We start from the raw sequence: 27,677 nt of genomic DNA on the forward strand, positions 1-27,677 counted from the left end.
GCATTGTTGTGTTAGCATGCTAATGTTAGCGCTTTTTAGTTAGCTCGTAGCTTCACATTGCATATACATTGACACAGAATGACTGTGATCTAAAAACACTTAGTGACACTCTGGTCCTTAACTAAAACAGCTTTTATACACAAGGGGAGGAGCCGGCCGTCCCGTCCATGTAAACACAGCTCTGACAACAACACAGCCAGCAGGACTCGAGCTTCTCACTCATTGTAGACAGTCATGACTCAGAGACACATTTACACAGGACAGACTGGATCTCTGATTTATTTATGTGTAAAATATTGCACATTCTTCCTTTAATGTCCTGTCATCAGAATCAGCTATATTGGCTAGGTATGCTCACACTCGAGGAATTCAACTGTGCTCTCTATGTAAAAAAGTATAACATTAAAATATCAAAAATTAACACAAAATTAAGCCTTTATGTAAAGACTAAACAAGACAATAGTGTAATAGTGAGAAGTGCACAATGCTGAAATAAGCACGATACTATGTAATTATGTAACAGATGGGATGTAGGGACTTGAGTCGAGAACCACAGGATTCAAGTGTTGTGTTGTGTTTAGCATTTCGATTTGCACATTTTTTTTGTTGTCTACTGTGAACTACTGGCACTCTGATCCTTTGTACGTGTTTTGACTCAACTTTTGTAGACACAGTTCAACTGCCTGGGACTTTCAGTTTAGCCTTTCTTCACAACAAACTGTGTTTGCAATCAGGACAGCCATTTATTTATTAGCTATTTGACTTCTGTCCCCTGTTATTGAAGAACACCTGATTCCTCAACATTTCTTTTGACCCAGTGCAGCACTTATTTCAACCTTTTTTCTTTTAAAAAATAATGTTATTTGAATTAAATAAGAGATGACAAACTGATGCTCCTCTCCTAAATCCTCCCTTTTTAAACATTGAAGGATTGGCCACGCAAATTTTATGGATTTACAAGACTCGTTTTTAGGGATAAGTCTCTTCAAAAAGAAAAAAAATAACTTTATAAAACTAAAGTGACGTAACGATGTTAGGCACAAAAGACCATACAAAGAATACGATGAGAAATACAACAAAAGTGTGATATAATAATCAAGTTATGGCAGAAAATAAATGCATTGACAGATGTATAAATAAGTTAGGGGTGAAAGGTGAAATTCTCTTTCCGAACACAGCACGTGCTGGGCGTGCTTTTGACGTCAGAGTCGTCATTGCTGTCGAAGAAGCGCACTGACCGCTGATTGGCCTGTTTATGGAAAGAAACGCCCATTTCTCTCCGCACCCTGCCTCAACTGTCTGTGTGGGCTAAACCATTCTTGACATGAGGGGGGTCATAATTATAGCGTCTTTAATTAATGCACTTTGATCTATTTGTACGAAAATCAAACAGAGGCAAACTGAAAAACACTGACGTTGTATTCGACGATTTTATAGACTTCTGTCATTTGTTCGTGGTTTGGTGACCTCGGTTAAGCTTTTGGATTAGTCCATTATCATTCCGCCCCTCAGTAACCGGTGTTCCGTGACAGACTAGAAAAATGATGTAACTTTTGCCGGCTTTCAGTGACAGTTACCTTCACATAGCGTACAAAGAGAAACGGCAGTCTGTCCGTCAGAACTTTCTCTACCGCTCGGTTCAGTCAATGGCTCGGTGTCGTTAGTGTCGGTGAAAGCGCTAATTTACAGCCGTTTCTCCGTTTATTTTCAGTACAGGAAAAGCATGAATCCGGCTCGGTGCTGCTCGGTGTTTTTCGGCCAGCTGCGTGTGTCGTCACGAGGTGGACAGGTAGCGAGGAGACCGTTTCCCCCGGGAGGAGTGTCATCCCCGGCGGGGACACGGTGCTGTCACCCCGGTGTAGCAGCAGGAGGAGGAGGAGGAGGAGGTGGGGGAGTCAATGGGACCAGTCCACAGATGAAGCCGAGCGGGGTATCCAACACTGCGACAACACCAGGTAGGCCTACTGTACACCTTAACCATTTATTCAGAGTTGTACTTCTTCATCATCATACGTGACTCATGCTAACGTTCACCACAAAGTTCAGCCTATTCAGAAAGAGACACTTTTATAATCCTTCACACACTCCTCATCAAAGTTTTGGGGATAATAAATATAAAGTACCAAAAAGAAGAGCCTAGACCTACTCTCCATTGTCTGAAAAGATTACCTACATATTCTGTCTTTTACTACCATCATTTTTCACCTCACCTCTCAAACTGTCTTAAGTACAGAAGAGGATTAGGGCCAAAACATGAGAAATAACTAATGAGAAGAGGGAAACTTTATTTATGGTCTTCAAGGATGAAGTCGAAATGTCGACAATGAAATGATTCTACATCTCCACTTTATTCTCCATATCTCCACTTTATTCTACATCTCCACTTTATTCTACATCTCCACTTTATTCTCTATGTCTCCACTTTATTCTACATCTCTACTTTATTCTCTATATCTCCACTTTATTCTACATCTCCACTTTATTCTCCACATCTCCACTTTATTCTACATCTCTACTTTATTCTCTACATCTCCACATCTCCACTTTATTCTCTACATCTCCACTTTATTCTACATCGCCACTTTATTCTCCACATCTCCACTTTATTCTCTATATCTCCACTTTATTCTACATCTCCACTTTATTCTCTATGTCTCCACTTTATTCTCCACATCTCCACTTTATTCTACATCTCCACTTTATTCTCTATGTCTCCACTTTATTCTCCACACCTCCACTTTATTCTACATCTCCACTTTAACATTTCTTGCCAAAATGCACTTTCCTCAGTTTTCAAAAATACCTGCAGTGTGGACTAGGCCTTTTTTGCCCGTAGGTGTGAATGTGAGTGTGGCTGGTTGTCTGTCTCTTCATGTCAGCACTGTGATTGGCTGACGATCAGTCCATGGTGAAACCAAGCGGCCACCTGAAAAATGAAGCCAATGCAGAGGTGCACAATCCTGCAGTTCATCGAGTGTCCGCTTGAGGCTGTCATTGTCCCGACCCCTCTTCAATAAATAAACAAACAAAAACAGAACCAACAAAAAAAAGATCACGTCTTCACAACATGACCATGTGTCAGAAATGAATCACATTCTGGATTAAGTTTAAATTTACTGTTATGTAACTAGTATACTAGCTATAGATAGACTATTTATAGTGCAAAAACACGACAACTCTCCAGTCCACATGTTTATTAAAGTATTCCAATGTATGCATTCTTCTTTGTGTGAACATGTGTCTAATGAACACTTAAAATATTTATAAAACGTTTGGATAAATTATAAAGTTTTGCAGAAAAGACAGAAAAAATAAATGTTCGGTGCTCAAAATTTTATGTGGGAGACCCCCAGACCCCCCTCACCGGTTGATGACAACTATTAAACAGCAAATTATTTACTATTTTGTTTAGGTGTGGTTATAGAGAAGTGAATCTGTGCAGTGTAGTCGTTGCGCCCCTCATCTTTTGGGGTTACACCTAAAACAATGGGTGAAACCCGCCTCTCGCCCAATGACAACTGACCGGCTCCAGCCCACTGTGACCCTGCACGGGAAAAGCAGTGAAGGTACTGGATGGATGGATGGATGGACAGTACTTCTTTGTAATGAGAAGGAAAATGAAACTTATTTTCCAGCAGGTGTCTGAAATAATTATAACCTTGTCAAAGTGATCTTTACACAAAGGCCTCTTAATTACTTTTGACGGTGGCAGGCGTTTTTTCTTGAGTTGATGATGTTCTGATCAGTTGTCACAGACAAGAAGTCATTATTCAGAGAACTTTCAGGACTTTTATTTCTTCCAAATGATGTCATTATGTGACGATTGACCAAAAATACCTACTCTTAAATCTGAGATTCTCACTTACCACTTAAATTAATGCAACATTAAGAAATAATAACTGTAATGTTATCCTCTTTGTCCCTTCTGACCTATCATCTGATCTGCGTGTCTTGTTTCGATAGCTGTTTCTATGGTTACCACTCTACCTTCATCTCTGTAGTCATGCTAGATGCTTCAGCTCTATTCATTCTCTCTAAGGCGAGGTACGGGATGTCCTCGATGTTCTCACTGGAACCACTGTGTAGTAATCTGTTGCACTTTCCTTCCTGCTCCTGCATGACACTGCACTCCTTATATCACTGCACTAAGCTCATCCTGCTGCTGAGATGTTACCACGCTGGATTTACCTGCTTACTTTAAATAGAAGGAGAGTATATACAGCAGATCAGTGCAGCTTTATTTGAAAACCAGCAGCCTGCATTACAAAGGCATCATCTCCATCAAGTAATCCAATCATTGTGCCAAACACAAATGTTTTCACTGTGACACCTTTTCATTCTTCAGAGTACTTTCACTTTATGAAGGTGAGGTTAGATCGGACACAGTAGAAACTCTTTAGCGGCTGTGGCTCAGTTGGTAGAGTTATCGCCTCTCAACCGGAAGGTCGAGGGTTCGATCCCCAGCTGGGCAACATGTCCGATGTGTCCTTGGGCAAGACACTTAACCCCGAATTGCTCTCGCAATATGTATGAATGGCATTAGTTACTTCTGATGGATAATACTACATAGTGATCACTACCATCAGTGTGTGAAAGGGTGTGAATGGGTGGGTGTGACATGTGGTGTAAAAGCACTTTGAGTAGTTGGAAGACTAGAAAAGCGATAGTCTTCCAACTACTCAAAGCGCTATATAAGCTCAAGTCCATTTAGGCTGTACCTGTCTTTCATTCATGCAATATGAAGCACCCACTCATCCCTTTTTTTTCAGGTAGGCAATCCATCAAAGAAGCATACCAGAGTCTCAAGACATTAGGTTGCTATATCGTTTAAGTCAGGGGTTTACGTTAAGTGAAATCTGCCAATGGCCTGGATAGCCCTTGACAGATTTCACAAATCGTGAGTGAGCCCGACAGATTTATCGGCCAGATAATATCGGCCGATATCAGCTTATCCAAAGACTATCGGCTAATTTTATCTCCGATACACTGATGTTACTACATTTATTCAACATTATATTACACTTACACTCTTTCACCAGCAGAGGGCGCTATATGGATTACAACAAGCATCATCACTCTCCAAAGTGTCCAGCAGTGATGAACGTATATGAACAGTTACTTTACAGTTGAGTGACCATCTTGTCTTTTCCACAAGTGTTTGAAAAATGCATCTGAGGGATCTACACAATAAATGTGTATCTCTACAGATCGACATCTAGGAAAAAGATATCAGCCGATATATTGGTCTGATTTTTTTACTCTCCCCAATATCGAAATTGGCCCCAAAAATCCCACATCGGTCGGGCCCTAGTGCTGACTATGACACTGACAGCTTATAAACGCTTATAAAACATTGATGCTTTAGCAGAAATTAACTCCTCTCTCTTTCGAGCTGCAAAACTCAAAACCATTCGGCCTGGGTTGTTCTGGCAGGCCGTCAACCAAGATGTCATTGTTCTTATGTGAACAATGTGCTAGATGTCAGTCTGATGTCACTAAGGACAGTCAAATCACTAGAAAAAGTCTCTCTGAGGTTCTTAGGGCCTAGCACAATAACTTCAGTCTTGTCTGAGTTAAGTAGCAAAAAAATTCTGGTCACCCAGGTCCTAACGTCCTTAAGGCACGTTTCTAGCTGACATAACTGACTGGTGCCATCGGACTTCATTGATACAGCTGAGTATCATCTGCATAACAATGAAACTGTATGGAGTGTTTCCTCATACTATTTCCCAGAGGAAGCATATATAATGCAAAGAGAATTGGTCCAAGCACTGAACCTTGTGGGACTCCATGGCAAACTTTAGTGTGCATAGAGAACTCATCATTAACATGTACAAACTGAGATCGGTCTGATAAGTAGGATTCAAACCAACTTAAAGCAGTCCCTGTAATTCCAAGCAAATGCTCCAGTCTGTACAACAGGATCCGATGGTCAATGGTGTCAACGGCAGCACTAAGATCTAACAAGACGAGCACAGAGAGAAGTCCCCTGTCTGAAGCTAGAAGTAGATCGTTTGTAACTTTAACTAGTGCAGTCTCAGTGCTATGGTGGACTCTAAATCCTGACTGAAACTCCTCAAATAAACTGTTGTCATGGAGAAAGTCACACAGCTGTTTAGCTACCACCTTCTCCAGGATCTTTGAGAAAAAAGGAAGGTATAGGCCTGTAGTTAGCCAGAGTTTCTGAATCCAGAGTAGGCTTTTTAAGTAGAGGTTTGATTACCGCTACTTTAAATGCCTGGGGTACATAGCCTGCCTGTAAAGACGAATTGATCATAACTAATATAGAGTTGCTAACTAAATTAGCCGCTTTCTAGTTTCAGTGTTTGAGGGTTCAGGAGGTTAAAACTCTTAATCTGACTCTGCACAGATCTCTACTGGCCTCCATCTGTAATGAGATTGTTTAGGCGGTTATGTAACCTTTACAGAAGAGACAGGTCAAGGGAGCATGTAGACTTAAAGTCAGGACTACTTTAGCTTCTGTTCCATTTTAAAGCTTACAATCATCTTACACTATATAGAGTTAGATTTAAGAGCTTTCCAGGTCTGGTAGTTAAAGTAAAAGAAATGGGGAAATATTACCTGTGGTGTCTTTTATTGAATATAGAGTTCATGCATCTCATGTAGAAAACAGACTAAATGTTTCCCACGCTGTAGCCCCTTTCACACATGCAGACAAGTCTCATTTTCTTGAGTTCACACGTTTCTCACAGTGGGAGATTTTCCTGTCTGATGGGAGGGGTCTCAGGTGGCAGGGCATGATGTTAAAGAACGCTGCGGAAGTCACAGTGTAATGTTTACAACATATCCAAGAAGGTGGACGAAGCGACAGAGTCTGACTCTAATAGGGCGTTCACACTTGTGTGCATGTGTGAAAGCAAACAGCCACATTTTTTCGTTCAGACTTCACACAGAGTTTCTCCGGCCAGACCCCTAGTCATTTTTCAGCAGCAAGTCCGAGTGAGCTGATGTGAGAACGTCGCAGAATATTCTCCGGAGAATTCACCTGGAGCCAGTGAGAGAGGGGAGTGACGTTTATGTCTTGTGACTGCTGCATGGTGCATAGACTGTCTAAGCGACCGCTACGATCTCTGTGCATGTAATAAAACATGTTTCCTGTTCCCCAGTAGTTCAGATTGTGATTCTCCTGAAGGACACGTAGCATTGATATAAAGACAAATATTCTCATTATGGTATAGAGCAGTGGTTCTCAACTGGTCTAGTCTCGGGACCCACCACCAACTCCTCCAGGAAGTATTGCAACCCAAATTCTGGATATTTCTTGACCAATCTGATTTATTTACTGAAAAAATGTTCAGTTTGGACGTCAGTCAGTACAAAACATTTGACATAAGCAAGAAACTGAACATAACAAACATTTTTAAAAAGTGCTTCCATGCTTTTTTTTCCATGCACACATTCGCGACCCACTGAATAGGGCTCCGCGACCCACCTCTGGGTCCCGACCCACCATTTGAGAAACACTGGTATAGAGGACTCTGTTGCGCCGTCTGCTACTTGTGTGTCATTTTGAACTCCCTCCCCCCCTTCTGACAGGGATAGTATCCTGCTTTGAGGAGCATGTGTGAACCGTCAGGAGAATATAACATCTTGAAAACATGAAGAACACAGGCTAACTTCTGTGAATTTATTTTATTATTATTATTTTAATTATGAGATTAGGAACAGTTTCACAAACAGCTCAGTGTCTGATAATAGTCACGTATAAGACAAGCCTTCATTCATCTTTCACCCTGGATCACTTAATCTAATTTGTCTCTGGCATGTGGTGACCTGGAATTTGATCTACCTAACCTGCACTACTCTGTGTGTCATTACAGTGAGGAAGGCCGGCAGCTGTTATCATCTTTATTCCTTTACCTATTTTCCTTTGGTGTCAGAATGGTGTCCAGTGTTTCCCCTACCATTATATTACGCCGTCCGATGTAAAATACTCTGTCCGCGGCACGGACAGGTTAGGGTGAGACAGCATTTCCAGCATGGCGGCTGCTGCCGATGAGCCTCTGGAGCCCCCTGCAGGAACATGGTCACACCTATGGTCACACCAATCTGTCATATTGTCTTTGACTATCATTTCAGGGGAATGAGTATAAAAATAATGACATTAAAACAGGAGGAAAGTGCCAATACACAGAGATGACACACCATGTCATTATCTCACGCTGATACAGAAAGATGAAAAGATTACATAACGGCATTATGTCACAGTTTCAGAGAAGGACAAGGTGGTGTAATCATAGTATGACTGAGGAAAGCACAACACAGGCATGACAGGCGTAATGGTATCTTTTTTTGTTTTCTAAACCAGGGACAAGTTGGTGCTCTCTTCTTTTCTGACTTCCTGTCTGCGGATCTCAGCTTTGAGCTCATTGGTTCCTCTTTAGTTTTAAAGGCTGAATCATTTCCTGAAACCGCTTCTCTCTACTCAAGAGCTGGATTCATCCTCACACGAGGAGCTCTAGTGAGTATTTCAGACACACAGACAATGTTTCTTAGAGTCAAATTAAATGGGCTGTATGGCTCAAAGGAGAACATATACCAGGCTTTTGTACCTACACTGTAAATGTTAGAAGATAAATTCAGTGTTGTTTTTGTACCTTTCAGTCCAAAGAAAATATAGAATATCACTAGAACTCTGTATTAAAACATCTTAGACCACGTGGTGAATGATGAATGAACACATGCTTCATTGTGGACGGTCATTCCTGTGTGTGCATGCGTGCGTTGTGTGTGTGTGTGTGTGTGTAGCATTCTTGGATGGGTCAGTCTGTAGTGGAGAGTCTCCTCCTTCATGTCGCTGCAGACTTTGGGATGGTCTCGTGAGGCACGTTGTCCTCATCCAGCAGACTGTGCGCTCGCTCGCTCGCTCTGAGTCCAGCTCTGCAGAAAGGCAGACGGGTAGAGGCAGACGGGTAGAGGTCGACAGGAAGGGCGTTAAGTGGACAAACTGTGTGTCCAAGTGTGTGTGTGTGTTTCCTTCATCCCTGGTGTTCCATGTAAGTATCTGCTGCAGCTGTATGTTTGTATTTCTATCCGATCTGGTTTCTTTATTAATGATGAAGCTGAAGGAGGAGGAAGTCGTTCTCTGACATGGTGGAGTGGATTCAGTCGAGCTAGTTTGATGACTGTGTCTGCTTTTCAAAGTTTTAAAAAATATATATTTATGGGGCATTTTAGCCTTTATTGGACAGGACAGCTGAAGAGAGACAATGGTTTGTTGGGAGGAGAGTAGGGGATGACATGCAGCAAAGGGTCAAGGTCATATTCAAACCCACTATAGCTTCTGTACATGGGGCGCACAACATTACCACTAAGCTATCCGGCACCACCGTGACTGTGTCTGTATATGTTTTGGTTTACGTTTTCTGACTGAAATGTCATCAAATAATTGAACTTGTGAGGACTTCTTTAAATCAAAAGAGGTCAAATGTTTGTCCCTCCTTGTCTTTTTTTGAGTGTTTGTCATCATTTTGAAATATTAGTTTTTATCAATACTTTGCTGACTGATCACATTCAGACTTGGGATTTTATAACTACTGACAAAAGGAGTTTTGGCAGCTTAATTGATGAGAGCAACCTTAATGTGAGGCCCCGCCCCTTATTGGGTGACAGCAGTCACAAATGATGTGCTGTACATTTTACAGTCTGATTGTTAAACCTGAGTGCTCACATTGACAGAAGTTGAAGTCAGATTAGAGACGGGTGATATGACCTCTCATTCATATCTAAGTATCTTTTTTAGATTTTTCCAGTAACTGTATAATGTTACAGGGGCGTTCGTGGCTCAGTTGGTAAAGTCGGTTGACTCTCAACTGGAAAGTCGGGGGTTCGATCCCCAGCTCCTGCTGGAGGTATCCCAGACGGTAAAGGGGTATAGAAAATCCATATAAAGAACTTTAAGGTGTTAGAGATTGTTGTGAATGAATGATTGTAAAACGTTCTATCTATTTAAACAGCAATGCACTTCTCAAAAGTTGTCAGTTTGACAGAATGTTTTGTCTATGAGTAGTTTTAGTGTCCAAGAGATTAAAGTTTGTAACAGAGGTTTTCTGTTTAACCCAAAGCTCAACAGGCCGACGGGGAACAGGGAGTTCAATTAGATTACTGTTAATGTGCAACTGACAAAGACTGTCTGTGTGTGTGTGTGTGTGTGTCTGTGTGTGTGTGTGTGTGTGTGTGTGTGTGTGTGTGTGTGTGTGTGTGTGTGTGTGTGTACTAGCCTTGCCACCCCCACCTGTTAGACAAAATGCACATTCTTTTCAAAACCCCACCCACTTACTCAATTAGTTAGGCAACCTACACACACAAAAGCACACACTTGTAGCAGCCTTGACCTCCCCTCCTCTCTCTTTCTCTGTCTCTGTCCCTCTCTTTCTCTGTCTCTTTCTATCATATTTGATTCAGGTTAAGATCTCTGCCTGCTCTAGAGGTCAGTCCCCCACCCTGCAAGGAGGAAGAAAGGGAGAGGGAGGCAGGGGTGGGAACCGATGATTCAGAGAGACACTTGGTTCTTTTGGAAGATGAACCTGTAGAGTCAAAATTATCAAAAAGGAACCCAACCCAAACTTAATATTTGTATCGATATTACAATGGAATATTTTCGTACTTATAAACTGATGCAAATGTTACAATAACAATAGGCCTACTTTTTGTTATTCTTTGAAACATTCTAGCCATAATTAATGATTTTTACAGACACTCCATTATTATGTGGCACTGTCACAGTATCAAACGCTCTTGCTGCTCAAAGTGTTCAATACCAGGACAACCCGACCTTTTTGTCCACTGATTGAACGATCTTTGCACACATTTGGTTTTGTTTACAAATTCTGGTCCTCTTTGGAAAAGTGCAATATGAAAACGAACCGCACCAAACCAAAACAGAAACAATGTATTTGGTCCGGATCAAAGAAAGTGAACTAAAGGACTTTCCTGGTGTGAATACACACTAACACTACCTACAGTCACAGGACGATGAAGGTGAGGGTCTCACTGAGCAGAAGCAGAGGAAGATCACGTCTTCTACATGTTTAGCACAGGGCTGGGTGATATGGTTTATAATGCACATGGATTATAAATCTGTGGGCACGGATTGGCAGTCATTACTAGATATTGCAGAAAAAAAGCGACGCATAGCAGGGAAGTAGTTTATCACTAAGCATTGGTTACACTGCCTGTCACTCCCAGAGGTTTTATTATTGTCAGACGAAAGTCGAAGGATTTAGATATTTATTCCCAGAAGACTTTTTAGAGCGATGCAAGATGTTGTTTTAGTTCAAGATGATGGTGTTCAGGGTTGGACTCGGACAGTGTTTGGTTTCATTTAAAGTAATAATGTAAAGCTGCCCTCAAATCAGACGTACAAATGTGTCACCAACATAAGACACACATAAGTCAAGTGGACTAGGGCACTACAAGGACGTCAGCATCGATCCAACAACAAAGAGCTCAAAACTCTTTAGAGGTGTTAAAAAAGTTTGGTGGGATCTGTGTGATTCAGGGTCCAGCATTGTTATAACATTGGTGCATTTTTCATTTGGTTCGGTTTGCTTTCACGCTCCACTTTGTCAAGCCGTATCGCCGGTCAGTGGCTGCTGCCATCCGGTCTAATGCCGCACTATGACCTGATAGTAAACAACAAGACAGTGGAAGAATGGCATCATTAGCACGGCACAGTTAGACTGTTTGATCCATAAAAGTAGAAACAGTAATATGTCGGCTCTGCCAGGTTAAACTGGCATATTGACCACATATAGCACAAAAATGTGGACGTTAACCTGCAAGGAGGACTAAAGGCTGGTGTTGTTAGCAATGCTAACGTTAGCCACACTCGTCAAACCGATTTGAAATAGTTTACATGTTTCTTAAATACCAGTACTCCCTGTTTCTACCAGGCCTGTCCCCGACTAAAGATTGACATTGTTTGACCTGAATCATCAGATTTGACCTCTTTGTAAAATTAGAAATTAAACACCCCCCATAGAGCTGGAAAGGAACAACCCTTGTGCTCGACTGTGAGACTGGCAGTCGACTGAGGCTCTGACGAACAAATCGTCAAGTACTCGGCTGTATGGGGTCATCCCTAGTTTCTACTAAGGGTTTTGAAATTGTAGATACTTTAACCCGGGTGGTTTAAAAATTATACCGTCTCTGTTTTAAATAGTAATGGAAAAAGTACCAAACTTTTTACATTTTTTAAAGTATGTCTTTTTCATAAGACAATTATAAGACAAGCTTAGAAGAGGGATGTAGAAACTTAAATTACTCAACACTGGGGGTCTATTACTTTTTGTTTTCTGTCCGTGGTATAGAAACAGGAAGGCCTGCCCACAAAAATGGCTTGGCCCCTGATAGGCCCAGTGCGCGGGCCCTTGTCAGATTTTAATTCACAATATCAGCGTATGTATTTCAGTGTGTCCTTGTCCTGTCTGCAGTTGGGACAAACCATTAAAAAAAAGTGTTTACATTTTGAAAGTGGCTACATTTGACTGAAGGTTCAATCAATAATTTTGAGTTTTAGCATTTAGAATACAATTCAGTGATATTTACTTTAATTTAGGATGGACCATGTGTTGATGACCTCCCCATGCTGTCAGGCCCCCAGAAAACTTTCCCCTCTTTACCCCTTTATGGGCAGCCTTGGAAATTAAAAAAATGAATATCGTCTGATCTTTACTTGTTGTGTCGTATGGAAATTGAAGATTCAGGAATCATGACCACCTTAGTTTCTACAACATCACTGTACATGGCTCTCTTCTCTCTGATACAGCCGACCCTGAACATTCAGATTAAAGAGCGAGCTTCTGACCTGAGTGGTTTAAGGGAAATTGACCTTTGCATATTCTGTACTGTGGACTGTTTGTTTACTCATGGAGTGAGTGGTCTGAACACGTTTTGAGTCAAAAATGTTCTGAGACCAAAAATACAAACCCAAGCTTTGTCTGACTGACAGCACTGGCTGTTGGGGCTCGTCTTTGTGTATGTTGTGAAAAACAAAAGTGAAAACCCACAACCCAACCCATGGATATACTTTTTTTAATTTGGCTAAGAATTTTCAAGGAGTTTCTGACAACAAGACTTTGACTAACTGGTTGAATCTTAGATGAAAGGTTGTTATAGAGTAAGGAGGATAGTGACACATATGGTTGTATCAGGGATGAAAGTTCTAATTTTAACCAGAGGGGGGCAGAGTTTAGTGATTCATGGTCAGAATGATGGTCATCCATCGTCAGAATGCCATTGCCCTAGCATTGGCAGCCCAATAGTAATCTTTAAATACCTGAAGACCCAAACCAAGGAAGGCCATAAGGAATGGTGCAATATTTAAAAACCTTTGCATTCATGCAACTAATAGTCCACGTTCAAATATATAAATATCTGTACAGTCTGTGATCTGGCTGCAGTACTTTACGGGTGCTGATGATTCCAAACTTTGACCACACAGCATGGTTAATGACCGGGCACTTTCTCCTTTGTCTCCTATCCTTCAGTTTGTCCAATGGGCAGCAGCAGCAGCAGGTTGTTTGGCACATTAGCCCAATCACTGAACAGCCCCCCCCTGGCCCAACCAGACCTGTACCCAGAGGAGAACCCAGACGAGGACCTGGACCAGGGCCTAGCTGAGATCGACCCTGACCAGCTGCTCAGGGAGTGCGAGGAGGCCCTGCAGAGTCGTCCAGCCCGTCCTCACAGAGACCTGGTCTTACCAAGTGGCTTGGCGCCCTGCCGCCAAAAGCACAACCCCTCCATACGGATCATGCAGTGGAATATACTCGCACAAGGTAGAGATCTCACAGATATTTCTCTGGATTTCAGTGACCTCAAGAAATGTTCAGACACAGTGGTTTATTTAGACATACTAACAATATGTCACTTAAGATGGAAATTCACCATCCATTTTCCTCAGTCGTCAGGCTCATGTTGGGAAGCTTACATGTAATACTACTGATTTCATCAGCACATAACTGCTTACGGATTGATCAGCAACTGAAAAGACAACTAAAAGGTCAAATCTTTGAAGAGAAAAACACCATATTTGACAACGCTTTGGATACCTGGACAAAAGGTTACCTCAGCTTTATGGATCGATTTGAACACACATGGTCTCCCTTAGGGGAAGCCTGCTGATCTACCCATGACCTCTGTAGGTTTTAGTGGGGCATTGTGATGATGGCCTTCCAACTTTGGACTCGTCAATATTGATGTTCCCCTTAAAGATTAACTGACAACTTTGGTTATTTGTTATCGTCTTTAACTTTGGTCAGGATTTTAATATGTAAAATAATTTGGTTATGGACTTAATATTCATCCTGAACTGTGATTTATTCACGTCTGCAGTCTAAAGTCTATATGAAGCATTAGTATTTAACATAAAGCTTCAATGTGCCTTAAAGCAGCTTCACAGATCATGACTGCAGTCCGTCTAAAACTGATTGAGGACAACTGCAAACATTATGTTGTTTCCAATCAAGCCAACAGATGCCACAAAAAGGATCAGGGAAATCTTCCTTTTCAGTGTGCCCATCATTGATTACAGTCCAGCTAGCACCTGGACATGCACATGGCAAGAAGGGAGTTAAAATAAAGTGAATGACTCTACAGATATCTGTTTAAAGAGATTTATTACGAGGCACATAAGATTCTGATGATAGCAGAGGGGTTCCAGGATTGTATTATAGCCAATGTATCTGCTCTCTTCTGCATGGACTGTGTTCTCAAATATAACCACACATCAAAGCTCACACAAACGCAATTAGTCAAAAGTGCTCACAGTACAAACACAAACCTCAACAATTCTTACTCCAAAAATCTTGACCTGTGTCGACAGATATCTGGACTCATGTGTAAATATCTTCTTTTTTTTTTTTTTTTTTGGTATCGAAGTAATTCATTTAAATGAAAACATCTCTCCGTCTCTTCCAGCTCTGGGCGAGGGGAAGGACGGGTTTGTCCGCTGTCCACTGGACGCTCTCAATTGGCAGGAGAGGAAGTACCTGATCCTGGAGGAGATTCTCACCTACCGCCCTGACATCCTGTGCCTCCAGGAAGTAGACCACTACTATGACACTTTCCAGCCAATCCTGGCCAGCCTGGGTTACCAAGGCACCTTCCTAGCTAAACCGTGGTCTCCCTGTCTGGACGTAGAGCAGAATAACGGTCCCGACGGCTGCGCTCTGTTTTACCGCCGCTCCCGCTTCTCCTTGCAGTCCACAGCTCACCTGCGGCTGTCGGCCATGATGCTGCCCACCAACCAGGTAGCCATCGTTCAGACGCTGTGCTGCCGTCTAACGGGTCAGCGTCTGTGCGTGGCTGTCACACACCTGAAAGCCCGTAGCGGCTGGGAGAGGCTGCGTAGTGCGCAGGGTGCCGACCTCCTGCAGAGTTTACGCAGCATCACGTCCCGCTGTGGCAGCCGCGGCGATAGCGAGGGCACTGTCCCTCTGGTGGTGTGCGGGGACTTTAACGCCGAGCCCTCTGAAGACGTTTACAGACGCTTTAGCTCCTCCCCTCTCGGCCTAAACTCGGCATACAAGCTGCTGAGCTCCGATGGACAGACAGAGCCCGCCTACACCACGTGGAAGATCCGCCCCTCAGGAGAGAGCTGCAGCACTCTGGACTACATCTGGTACTCCCGTGATGCTTTAAGTGTGGATTGCCTGTTGAACATTCCCTCGGAGGAGCAGATCGGCCCAGACCGCCTCCCCTCTTATCACTACCCCTCTGACCATTTATCGCTGCTGTGTGACATCAGCTTCAGGGAGGAGCCTCATAGGTTGATGTAGGCGGCCAATCACAGTGGCCCTGGACCAAAAGGAGGACTGAGTGAGAAAAACCTTTGCTGCAAACCAGAGGAGCAACCTGACCGTGACATCATCACCTGGTTTCTGTCAGACAGCAGAAAGTGGGCGGAGTCATTGGGGAGGGAATAAACCTGATTGGAGTTTTGATTATCAGCATCATGAGACTGATGTGAACCCTCAAGCTGTGTTCAGACCAAAAGTGAAATCTAACTTTCAAACAATAAATAAACACATGAAGTCAACTCAAAGATGAAAGTAGCAGCAGGCATCTCAAAAACACAAATTAAAAAAAAAAAATCACCTAACGTTAAAAGGTCACCGATTTCTCAAAAACAGGTCATCAAACTGGGACCTGGTACTGATCCTAGCTAACAGGTCTTTAAACTGGGACCTGGTACTGATCCTAGCCTACATGTTGAAAACGTTTGGCCTGAACACAGCTCCACAAACCTGTGTCACCTGAAATGAGACACTGTGATGTTACTCTTGCCGAACTCTTTGATCCTTGGACTTGTTTAGAAGTGGGCGGCGTTAGGAGTCACACTGGAGCCCGTTGGCCTCCTTTGTGTTTTAAAACTAAATGTCATGTTTCATTTCCTGTACTTCCGCTGAGAAGGCAGCTAAGAGGTTCATCTGCAGTTATTTATTGTTTTTAAAAATGCACATTAGACTTTTGTTACTTAATTTTATTAATTTATTGTTTTAACTTTCCATCAGTTGTTTATTTTCTCACCAGTGTTTTAAATCTTATTTTCTTTAATTGATGGTTCTTCTGAATGACGACGTCGATCATGAACATGTTGCTGCTTTGACTTCCTTGAACACGGGGAGGGGAGATGTTGATATGGATGAAATAAAGTTATTATTTTAATCCTAATGTCCTGATTCATTTGCCTGCTTTGTTCACAAAGAGTTGAGTAGATTTGCGGTCACATAACAAGGCTTTGGTGTCATAACCAGCTAAAAAGTCCTCACAGGTGCTTTCTCAGGGACAAACACACATGGACACCCCGGTGTGCTCTGATCTGCGGCTGTCTTACTGGTTTACACAGGTTGAAGCAGAGGCCAAATAACTATGAATAACAGTTTGCAAGCACACACACAGCCATGGTTAATATAGGACTGAAGATGAGTGATCAGCTGACTAAACTTTATGTTCCTAAAGGACGGAGCTCAGACTTGTTGGACGGTCTGTTAGTCCAATAAAGTCTGATATTTACATGAAAACATTTCCAAAAGGTCAAACCGCACAAACACGGCCCAGAGGTTAAAGGTCAGTGACTGAATTAGCTGAGGTGACACCTAGCAGACAGCTACTTCTATTCAAGCCTTGAAAGAAATGTATATTTTATCGTGGGGATCGACTCAGTCGAGGTGACAGCCTCAAGTGGACAATTTCAGAAACATCTGTTGGCTTCATTTCTCAGCTCAGAAACTCCCTCAGAACGACGTCATTGTGCAAATGTTCATGAAGGCCATTATGAAAACCTTCAGTCTCAATCTTTTGAAGAAATAACTTTTTCTGTTCAGTTTTGTTTGAAACCAGGTAAGTGATCAGTAATGCTTTACCTCCCAGCCACACTAAACACAGGAGGAGGGATGAGCAGCTGTTTGTTTTGGTTTAGTGCTGGTGCTCGAGGGCGACATCTACTTGATAAAAAAAAAAAGGCACACACTCTTCCTTTAAGCGCAACACATCTTAGCACTAATAAATGCATTTTCCAAACAGCTAAATGAAAACGACCTAAGACAGTTTGGTCACATTTGTTGTTTTTTATAATACATATTCCAGTAAAATCTACTTCATTACACAGATAGTACAAGAAAAAAATAGTATATTATACTTCAGATGTGGAGCACACGGTTTAGTTGTCTTCTGTCCACGCAGACGTCCTTCCACTCCCTTTATGTGAACAGTAAAAAAAGACAGACAGCTGATGGAGGGGAAGACAGTGCTGTGGAGGGACAAAGTCTGCAGACGAACCGTCGACTGAGACGAAAACAAAGAGATGAGCTGAAACGACGTCCGGACTGAAACACACGGCAGAGTATCAAAAATGCTTTTTTACATTTGTGTTTACAACAAAGTTTGTCAGGCTTCTTATATTACATCTGATTACAAAACAGAGTTTTTCATTTACAATCTAAGGCTGCTCACGTCCTCTGAGCTCTGACCCGTCTGTGTGTGTGTCTGTGTGTGTGTGTGTGTGTGTATGTTTCTACAACAGTCCCTTTAATCCTGTGTGGGAGCATGCGCCTCCCTGGTGACCATCTGAGCCAATCAGAGAAGTCTGATGCAGGGTGGAGGGGTTTGGATGCATCCTGCACTTTATTTTTAACAGTGTCCAAAGTCACTTCCTGTAACCCCCTCCCTCCTCAGGGCGAGGCTTTCAGGACGATGCGTTTTCTGTTGACACAGCTGACGGGCTAGAAGGGGGCGGAGCTTCAGCCACAGCTTCTGATTGTGCTACCTCTGGATTGGGGGTCTGGGTGGGGGTTTTGGATGGGGTGGGATGAGGCGCGCTGACCTGGACAGAGAGCTGTGGCAGCGCCTGGGCCACTGCTGCTGGTTTAGCCAGGATGAGCTGGGGCCTGCCCGTGGTCAGCTGGACCGTGTGGGTTGTGGCTGGTTTAGTGGTGGCCTGCGCTAACGTTGTAGTGACAGGTTTGGCCTGGATGAGCTGCGTGATATGGCCTGATGGGTTGGCCTGCATGAGCGCAGCCAGCTGGTTGGCCGGGATAGTGATGATGGTGATCTTCTCTCCAGCTTTGGATCCGGCGGGCAGCATGGTGGGCAGCGCCTGGATCACCAGTTTTGGTGGAGCGCCGGCTGAGGCGTTGGCTACCGTAACTGGGACTCCTGAAGTGGTGGTTAGGATGGAGGAGGAGTTTAATGTCACTTGACCTAGGGAGTTCGTCATGACGACAGGCATGGCCCTGATTTGCCTGAAGGAGGAAGAACAGAGAGAAACACTGTTAGCGTCCTGAGCTGCATGAGAATTTAAAGTGTAGCGTTCTGATGTTGTGGATGAGTGCAGCAGTGATTGAAGAGAAATAAAACACAGATGTGTATCCTGCTGGTGATGGAGGATAGTCACCTGGTGCCGGCGTTGCTGGGGATGACGGTGACGTAGGTGTGCTGGGGCTGGGTGGAGGCGGGGGAGCTGGTGACCAGGCCTGCGGGGCCCTGCTGGTGAGCCAGGTGCTGAGCGGATACCATACCCTCGCTGTCCTCCACCTCCTCTCCTTCCTCCTCGTCGTCTATCACCCGGATGTTCTTGGGCATGTCTTTGAACTGGTAGGCCAGCCGCTGGCCCTCCACTTTGGCGAGGATGCCCCTCTGGTAGTAATACCTACACACACACACACACACACACACACACACACACAGCAGACAGGTGTGTTATTATATGTGACAAACTGAGGTCAGTAGTATGCAGTGTGTGAGAGGACAGGCTGACCTCAGGGCTCGGCCCATGGTCTCATAGTTCATGTCGGGCTTGTTCTTATGTTTCCCCCACAGTTTGGACACGGCCTTCGAGTCGACCAGTTTGAAGATGCCCTTCTCCCTCTGCATCCACTTGATGTACCTGGGGCAGGTGTTTTTGTCCTGCAGCAGCTCCAGCAGGAACTCCCACAGGTACGTGGTGTTACCTGGAGGACAGACAACATCATAAAATCCTGAGGCTGTGCAGATCATTTGAACACAAACAGTGAAAAAAACTCCCCGATGTCCTTTTAAAAAGCTCAACACAAACTAACATCCTCTATGTAAATCATTTACGGGTACGGGTTAACTTTTAAGGTGTTAAAATCCAAAGAATCTCATCGCTCACAAACACATATATATATATATATATATATAAAAACACACTGATGTTTTTACCACACTGATATATCAGAGAGCTCATACAGCTCCTAACAGCTAACATGAGTCACTTTCAAAATAAAAGACTTAATCTATCTGTTAGGAACATTTACATGCTCTCTCAGTCTGCTCGTTACTCTGCAGATCATCTTTAAACCACACACGCTTTAATGTGAACTCTGAGACAAACCTTTGCCCTCTCTCTGTCTCTTCTTGATCCCCAGGTCAAAGGAGCCGTTGGAAGCAGGCTGGTGTGTCTTGGGCTTACGTCCACCTGCATCCAACACACACACACACAAACACAAAATGGTTGTTGAAGAAAACGTCCAAATTAAAGTGCTTCCCCCTCACAGTCGACATTGGCTTGGAAAAGATATTGTTTTACAATGTGCACATGCGCTAAAGTCCCATCACAGGACGCGTCGCGTGTGATCAAAGTCCAGTGAACTACAGCATTCTACACTTCACGTATCAGACGCTTTTATCCAAAGAGACGTACATCAGAGAATAAGAACAACACAAGCAAGGATAGAGAGAGATTATGCAGATTAAATATTACTTTGAACACCATTACAAATAGTGTGTGTGTGTGTGTGTGTGTGTGTGTGTCACAGTGAACTAAAAAGATAGTTATTATTGTTTAAAGCTTGGTATTAAACAGCAACAAACAATCAACAAAACCTAATCCAGAGATGAATTGTTGAGCAGAGTCACTGTCAAAGTGGATTTACAACGTGCACATTTCTTCAGACAACACGGTGTACAAAGGAGCTCATATGAGCGAGTCCTGGATTGGCTGTTGTGTCGGGACACTGACCTCCTCTCTTCTTCTTTGCAGCAGGTTCACACTCGGGAGGGATGGGGAACGACTCCTCCTCTATTGGTCCACACTCTGTCGACACCTCCACCACCGTCTCCATCATCACATCCTCTGCTGGAATCAAACAGAACATTCACACTCCTCCTGCTGAATCACTAAACTCAGCGGCTGCAGTATGTTTACTGTGTCCGCTCTCTACACATAGCATCGTACTACAGGCAGGAAGTCTCATTACAGCGTCATATACAGGACCCGGTTGCTTCATCCATCATTTCTGCTTTGTTCTTTTTACGGCATGTCTTGCCTCCCCCCCTCCCGTACAACAAGGATGGCCTCCTGCTGTGAGGTGCATGTGTGAAAAACTGGATCAGAAGGATTTCAGGGGCAGTGTTCCTGAAATTCTCAAGACATTTTCCAGAGTGCGTTATGTGAAAACAGCTAAAGTGTCTGAACACAGAAAGGATCCCTTCAGATACTTTTTCTGTCTCTTCAAACCCACCAAGATCTATTGTCAAAAACATGGGGGCTGCTTAAATACAATCAGTGTTATTGTTGTGTTAAGCCAATTTTGTTCTGTATCCAGGCTAACCATTTTAAACAAAGTCACAGTGACCTAAATAAATCGAAGCGCTTAAAGCATCGGTTGACACTTTTAAAATGACTGTTTTTATCAATGACGTTTGGTGGCTTTGAAGAGAGAAATGTAATCCTAAAAAAGATTTGACTCTTTTACTAAAGGTCAATCTGAATATAAGGAAAGCAGCAAAAACAAGGACTTTCAGTGGATGTTATATTTTGATGTACCTTCTTAATCCTCACTCTCCTAAAACACGCCCTTCTGATGGCGCTCACTGTGCACGGCTCAGTTTCTCTTACACAGAGCGAGGTGTGTCGACGGGGTGGTTACCTGTGTTTCGATCATTGTGCAGACCTCCAGGAGACTCCATGTGCAGCAGAGCTTCAGCTGCTTCAAACGTTTTGTCAAAACACACGATGTCGTGAGCCGTCATCTCCACTGAGCAGAGGACAAGAGAGGAGCAGGTCAGTGCACACATGCTCACTGAGAAGAGACCACACGACGACTACGAGAGCAACTCAAGGACAACAACAGAACACAATGCAACCACAACTATTTTGAAATGCTGACTTCCTTGTTTGGGGTTTTTGGAGGCTGTCTGTTCCTCCCTTCCTGTTTCCTGTAATCTGTTGTAAAGTGTTTTACATCGTTCCAGTCAGCAGAGGGCAGTGTGCTGTGACATACACACAAACAGCGGCTGACAGGGGACAGAGAGAGAGTGAGAAAGGGAGCAAGAGAGAGACAACATAATGTTGTGAACAAAATGTGTGTATAAAATGCTGAGACAGCGCCATCAAAAGTGCAGCCACCACCACCTCCAACTGCTCATGATAGAAGAGTCATTGATCATTACAAACGACTGCTTCACTGTGCAAAACGTGCAGCGCCACTTTCTACCATCTTTCCTCCCTCATGATGTCATAATGGTGCATTTAAAGCACACGGTCGTGTACGGTGTAGTAAATAAAGCTTGTGTGTGCTGGTTTAAAGTTGAGGAGAGCAGAGAGACTTGAAGGCTGTGGGTCTGTACTTCACAACTATCAACGTCACTGTAGGTCGAGAGCTCGACAAGCGTGCAGGTAGCTAACAGGATAACAAACTGCACCTAGTGAAAACAGACGACACAGCTGCTCACACACTGACTGTTGTGGACTCAGATGAACACGATACAAATCATCACAGGGAGACGGTGTGAACCATTTTTTAACTCTGACAGACCCCAACAAACAGACCGCAGCATACCGGTGTGACTTATGTTCCTGATTTTACAGAAAGTGATACTGAGGCTAAAAATGTTCAGTTCTATTCCAATCATTGTTTACACTCAGACCGGCAACTAGAAACAAAAAATGGAGATGGAGATAAGATTTGACTTCAGTAACCTGATCGTTAGCTGCACTCAAGCCAATTAGTTACAGGGTCGCAAATTAGCCTTCTCTGTCCGCCTCTTTTACTCAACAGGGACTACAAACACAAAAAACAGAAATCATGTCCCCTGCGGTCAGACTCTGCAATCAAACACAGAAATCTTTTTATACTCATGATGAACTCAGGAGGACGTGACCGGTAACACTTCAGACTGATCAGACAATGAGCAGTTTACTGATGGAGTTAACGGACCAATGAAAACACAGTCGACTGACTATGACTTTTTTCCTCAACTCATGTTTGGACGACCTTAAGGGGGCGCTCTCCTGTGACAGATCTGGTTTGTCTGCTTTATTTCAGTCATGATGAAGTCTAAACTTTGAACCCAAACATGTGAAACACAGATTTCAAGACATTAAGACTCAGTGTGTTCTTTCTGTCTATCCTGTAGAGACGTTTGGGTGAATCCCAGAAGAAAACTTTATAGAAGTCTAATTTAAAAGTCAGAGAACTCACCCGTCTCTGCCACCTCTGTGACCACCTCCTGCTCGTCAGCCACATCCTGCATCAGGTACGTCTCATCGTCGTAGACCAGGACCTGAGCTGAGTAGCACTCCTCCACCTGAGCACTGGGCACCTCCTCCACGATCACTGCAGGACAGCCCTCCTCCTGCAGCACCACGCCCTCCTCCTCCTCCTCAACATCTTCTTCCACCTCCTCTCCTCCCTCCACGATCACCGCCTCGATTTCCTGCTGAACCACTTCCTCCTCTTCCTCCTCCTCTTCCTCCTCCTCAGCCGGCTGCTGCTCACACTGGACATGGTTTGAGAAGGTGAGGCAGAGTGAGAATAGAAGGGATGACCCAGAGTTCAAAGATGGCAGTAATTCCCTTAGATATTAATGTTCATCAAGAAAATGTATTTTCAGTATCACGTCCTTTACTAAAGTGTTTGTTCAGTGTAACTAAAAGACTTGTTATTGCAGCATGCAGCCGATTGTAGAACTAGGACATGATACACACGCATCATGTAGAGCTAAACTAAATATTCTCTACAACTTATTCTACTCCGTGATTCTCAATGATTCATCACAATTCTTTCATCACTTTTAAGGGAACGAGATTAAAGACAGATTTAAAAAGTATTACAGTCTTTGATCTGATCATCAGACACCAAAACTGTTCAAAATATTTCCTCTTGTGATTTCTTTGTAAAATGACATCATCATTTTTAGTGTGCTTACTGAATAAAAATCACTGCACCTTTGTTTTTTATTGTACACATAAGGAGAGTCTCTTTGATGAAACAAAGGAGAACAGGCAGCACGTCTACATTTTACCTGATTCATTTCACACAGGATGATGGTGTCTGTTTTCACAACAGGTGAGATGTGTGTGAAGGCTGCATGAATAAGACATGAAAGATCACCCACTGCTTCAAGAGCTGATAGGGAGCTGATACAGATTTAAAAAGAAAAGTTGGCTGATACATTTGGATGTGCTGCCCAGGTATCGTCTCGGTGTGGGACACTGGCGGTATACTCTTCTGCAAATCTTAACCTGCTGCGTCCATGTTTCTACGTAACAATTAGGTCTTTCACACTTGCAGGAAACTTAAACTTCACCCAGAGTCTCCTCCTGCCAGACCTCTAGTACTTTTTCTGCAGCAAGTCCAGAGTGAGCTGATGTGAGAACGCAGCAGGATATAATCAGGAGAATTCACCTGGAGCCAATGGGAGGGGGGAATGACGTTTATATCCTGTGACTGGAGTCAGTGCATTGACTGTCTGCTTATTATGTTTTCTGTTTGTCAGTATGGTGTTCTCCTGTCTCACAGGGATAATCTCCCGCTGTGAGGAGCATAATGTGAACAGCCAGGTCAGGAGAATCTCTGGAGCTGTCCTCCTGAAGTTAGCTAGATATTTTCAGGGGTGTATAAGTGAGAACAGCTCATGTAACAGGAAGAAAAAAAGAGGCCTCACCTTTAATTTTCATCATACGATTTAATTAGTCCCTTATGCCTAATTATTTTCAACCGTGTTGTCCTGTCTTACCTAATACTTAACGTGTAACCACTGACACAACCTCTATGACCTTTAAACTTTATTTTGGACTTTGTTGAGGTGATGACTCAGGTGTCAGGATACTCACCTGCTGGGTCTCCTCCACCACGGTGACATACTCCACTATGTTCCCTCCTCCATCTGACACCACCACAGAGGTCATCACTCATTCCTATCAAAATAAAAGCACAGGGGATCAGAGTGGAGAAAATATCAGAGCTGGAGGACCTCCTCGTTTCTACATTATGCACAAGTTTGTTTGTTTGTGTGCATAATGTAAGAATGGAGGTCATGTGAAGGCCCCACGGGCACCCGGTCTCCTCATGACTCCGTCTCAGTGATGTAGTGGTCTTTGTTGTGAAGGAGAAACACCACTTAACTGTGTGGACGTCTAAAGTCTTCTTTCATAGACGTATACTCTTATAGAAAATACCTTGTCCTTTATGAAATCATTTTGACATGAACATTTATGAACATTAGTACAATGTTGAATTGTAACGACCGCGGGTGGATTTCACCACCACAGCACCCCTGGGTGAGGTTTCCAGGGAACCTTAGGGCTGCCCGACACAGACAGAGTGAGTCTGAATCTATTTCAGTTAGTTCAGACTAGCAGGTGAATCTGTGTCCGTCAGAACAAAAGTCTCTGTAATCAGGGACCTCTTTATAACACTGAAAACATCACCATCACTCATTTGTTATTATTTATGTATTTTAATGTCTTATTTTCACTTAATGTCATATTTCAGTATTTCTGTTGGATCTTTAAACATACTTTCATATTTAATCTTCTCTTTTTCGTTTTTTTTTCATTTTAAAGTCTCTTTTTCTCTTTCTCTTTGTCTTGATGCTTTGGATATGTGTGAAGTACTTCGCCTTGTTGCTGAAATGTGTTTTAAATAAACTCGACTTATGGCCAGTATGTCAGTAAAATTAAAGAATGGCTCAAAGCTTAGGCTGTCACATTTATGTCAAACTTAAATGTAGAACTGAGTTTATATATTTTGAGGGAGTCTTCCTGGCAGTTCTTGTATTATAATAAACACGACAGAAAGTCAGGAAACAAAGACAAAACACTGAAATCTAGACACGACTCGCTGCCAGCTCTTTTAGTTAAAAACAATGAGGGTTACAGGTGTTATGCTGAGAAATGCATCCCTGCCAAGAAGTGCACGCACGTCACTGACGTGTTTGAAAATGTTATTTCTGGGGGCAGATCTGTGATAATAAAGTATTTGCAATAGTTCGCATTGCCCTGCGAGGTGAGGGCATTTCTCGACATAACACTGGGAATAACGGAGGTGTACAGCAGACAGTGAGCGGGCATGTTTACTTTCTGATGAGAGGTCTGCAGGACCGAGTCTGCAGCTAACCAGCGAGCTTGAAGAGTCTGATACAAACAAACACTTAGCTACAACCGCTGCAGCTAGCTTCGTGCACTTTATGTCCTTTTAAAATAATTACACACTGAATTCTTCTATAAACAGAGGATCACCTGAAACTAAAACAAACTTAGCATAGTCTACCATTGATGCTAATGGGCTAGTTATTGAGCTACAAACAGTTAGCAGATAGCAAGCTAGCTAACAAATATTCTGTAATTATCGTGTTGTTTAAAAAGTTAAAATAGTAATTAAACAACCTATTAAAACATCTGCATTTGGATTGGTTATCTACCAATGGCTGCTGATATATCAATGCAATAAGTTTACTCCCCTTACCTTGTTTTGCTTTTGCTAGCGAAAAGTTAGCTCCTCTGCTAGCGCTAGCTCGGACCTCCGTTAGCCAACTTGTCAAGGCCAAAACGCGTACTTCGCTTTCATAAACTAGAGTTTGCACGTCCTCCGTCGCCCAAAAATCGCTTTGAGGACTCCTATCGACGTTCTTTGTCAAAACCGTAAGAGTTGGGGCGGATGCAGGCCCTAAAGTTGTGTTTTGATCGCAGCCCGTTTCTTGCTATCCTGTAGCTTTCCGGCGCGACAACGGATCCAGTGTGTCAGCGCAGAACGCCGTGACGTCACCACGACGAACCCCTGAAGCAGTGAGCAAAACCTCGTATGTACACCATGACAGCGTGCAAGCTCGTATGTACTTTCCTGGACCAATATTTTTATTTTGTTTTATATTCTTTTTTAGATTTTTAGATTCTATATTATCTATATTGTGCGACATGCTTGTTCACACACATAGACCTAAGATACACAAATGCACGCAAAGGACATGTATTAATGGTGGGATGTCAGAGGGGGCACGCCCGGGCTGTTGTGGGTTCGGTTCGTTGTCTTGTCCAAAGTCAACACGACGGTATTCGGGAAGTGATCTGGCACCTCTCCAGCCATCAGACCTACGTCCATACATTTGCTTGAAATTGGAAAGTCCCCGCCAAGCCCAAAACCAAATGTTATTAAAGCTGCTGATTCCTGAGAGTGTGTAGAGCTGCAAACATCTGGGTGCTGTGCTTAATAACAAACTCCGTTATAGGACTTCTTTCAATGAAAATCTATTTTAAGCTTTTGTACGCCATTTGCTGCAAATAGTTTGGAAATGCTATCTTGGCCAATCAGAAAAGACTTGAAAGTCTTACGAACAGCCAGCGAAATGTCAGGGAGTTGGCAGGCGGGTCTTGAGGACTTATGCTGGACTGGTCAACCCAAATCATCCCCTTCAGAGAGAAGTCTCCAGGTCTCATTTATCCCCTGTGCAGTTCATAAACTGGAAATGAGCACCCAGGTTGCTCTTCTTGCACTATTATTGCACATCTTCACACTGCACTGTGTGTTATTTGATAGAATTTCCATTTTCAGTATTGACGGTATATTTCGGTATTTACGGCACTTATTGTCGTTATAAAATCTGGTCAAACATAGACATACACTATATCCTTAGCTGAGAAATAGTTGTGCCCCTTAATGAGTAGAGAAATAGCTTATAGACAATAAACGGACAGAAATAAACAGTTAATGTGCAGAGAATAAAGGAAGCAGCTAAAGTGCAATGACTGAACTGTTAAATAAACATCTATAGTGCAATGAGTTAGTGAGTAAATAAATAGTTATTGCATGAGAAGAACGTTGACGATTTAGCAGCAGCGAGGTCGATACTGCACATGTAGTCTTGTCTCGTTTAGGAGAGAGGGCTTATGCTGCTTAGCTCTTGACCAG

General features: G+C 43.1%; 2 protein-coding genes across 6 annotated transcripts; one reads left to right on the forward strand and one right to left on the reverse strand.

Annotated features, from left to right (window-relative positions):
* Positions 1–1,542: 1,542 nt before the first annotated feature.
* nocta (nocturnin a) lies at positions 1,543–16,698 on the forward strand. 2 transcript variants are annotated; one of them, XM_029280046.2, is made up of 4 exons: positions 1,836–1,955; positions 8,330–8,482; positions 13,512–13,802; positions 14,944–16,698. In XM_029280046.2, the coding sequence occupies exons 3-4, from the start codon at positions 13,520–13,522 to the stop codon at positions 15,801–15,803; spliced, it is 1,143 nt and encodes a 380-aa protein (XP_029135879.1). In that variant the 5' UTR covers positions 1,836–1,955; positions 8,330–8,482; positions 13,512–13,519; the 3' UTR covers positions 15,804–16,698. The 2 variants fall into 2 exon arrangements, with proteins under 2 accessions (XP_020503430.1, XP_029135879.1); XM_020647774.3 differs by lacking the exon at positions 8,330–8,482 and having other exon boundaries at positions 1,543–1,955.
* Positions 16,699–17,574: 876 nt separating this feature from the next.
* Positions 17,575–26,522, reverse strand: elf2a (E74-like factor 2a (ets domain transcription factor)). Of its 4 annotated transcripts, none has more exons than XM_020647767.3 (9): positions 26,238–26,522; positions 24,605–24,688; positions 22,971–23,268; positions 21,417–21,524; positions 20,507–20,623; positions 19,880–19,963; positions 19,283–19,475; positions 18,920–19,174; positions 17,575–18,767 (listed from the first exon to the last, which is right to left on the reverse strand). In XM_020647767.3, exons 2-9 carry the CDS (start codon positions 24,677–24,679, stop codon positions 18,212–18,214), a joined length of 1,686 nt encoding a protein of 561 aa, XP_020503423.1. In that variant the 5' UTR covers positions 24,680–24,688; positions 26,238–26,522; the 3' UTR covers positions 17,575–18,211. The 4 variants fall into 4 exon arrangements, with proteins under 4 accessions (XP_020503423.1, XP_065814526.1, XP_065814525.1 ...); XM_065958454.1 differs by having other exon boundaries at positions 20,507–20,620; positions 22,971–23,344; XM_065958453.1 differs by having other exon boundaries at positions 22,971–23,344.
* Between the last annotated feature and the right edge of the window lie 1,155 nt (positions 26,523–27,677).

This window comes from Labrus bergylta, chromosome 9, assembly GCF_963930695.1.
Source record: "Labrus bergylta chromosome 9, fLabBer1.1, whole genome shotgun sequence".
Classification (NCBI taxonomy): domain Eukaryota; kingdom Metazoa; phylum Chordata; class Actinopteri; order Labriformes; family Labridae; genus Labrus; species Labrus bergylta.

What these genes read in the sequence shown, in the direction of transcription:
- nocta (XM_020647774.3), top strand. Translation starts at nt 1,724, where the DNA reads ATGAATCCGGCTCGGTGCTGCTCGGTGTTTTTCGGCCAGCTGCGTGTG. An exon ending in CAACACTGCGACAACACCAG is followed by an intron (nt 1,956 to 13,511) that starts GTAGGCCTACTG and finishes CCTATCCTTCAG; the next exon opens with TTTGTCCAATGGGCAGCAGC. An exon ending in GTGGAATATACTCGCACAAG is followed by an intron (nt 13,803 to 14,943) that starts GTAGAGATCTCA and finishes CGTCTCTTCCAG; the next exon opens with CTCTGGGCGAGGGGAAGGAC.
- elf2a (XM_065958453.1), bottom strand. Translation starts at nt 24,633, where the DNA reads ATGTCACCGTGGTGGAGGAGACCCAGCAG. An exon ending in TGGTGGAGGAGACCCAGCAG is followed by an intron (nt 23,345 to 24,604) that starts GTGAGTATCCTG and finishes TTAATATCTAAG; the next exon opens with GGAATTACTGCCATCTTTGA. An exon ending in CCCAGCAACGCCGGCACCAG is followed by an intron (nt 18,768 to 18,919) that starts GTGACTATCCTC and finishes TTCCTCCTTCAG; the next exon opens with GCAAATCAGGGCCATGCCTG.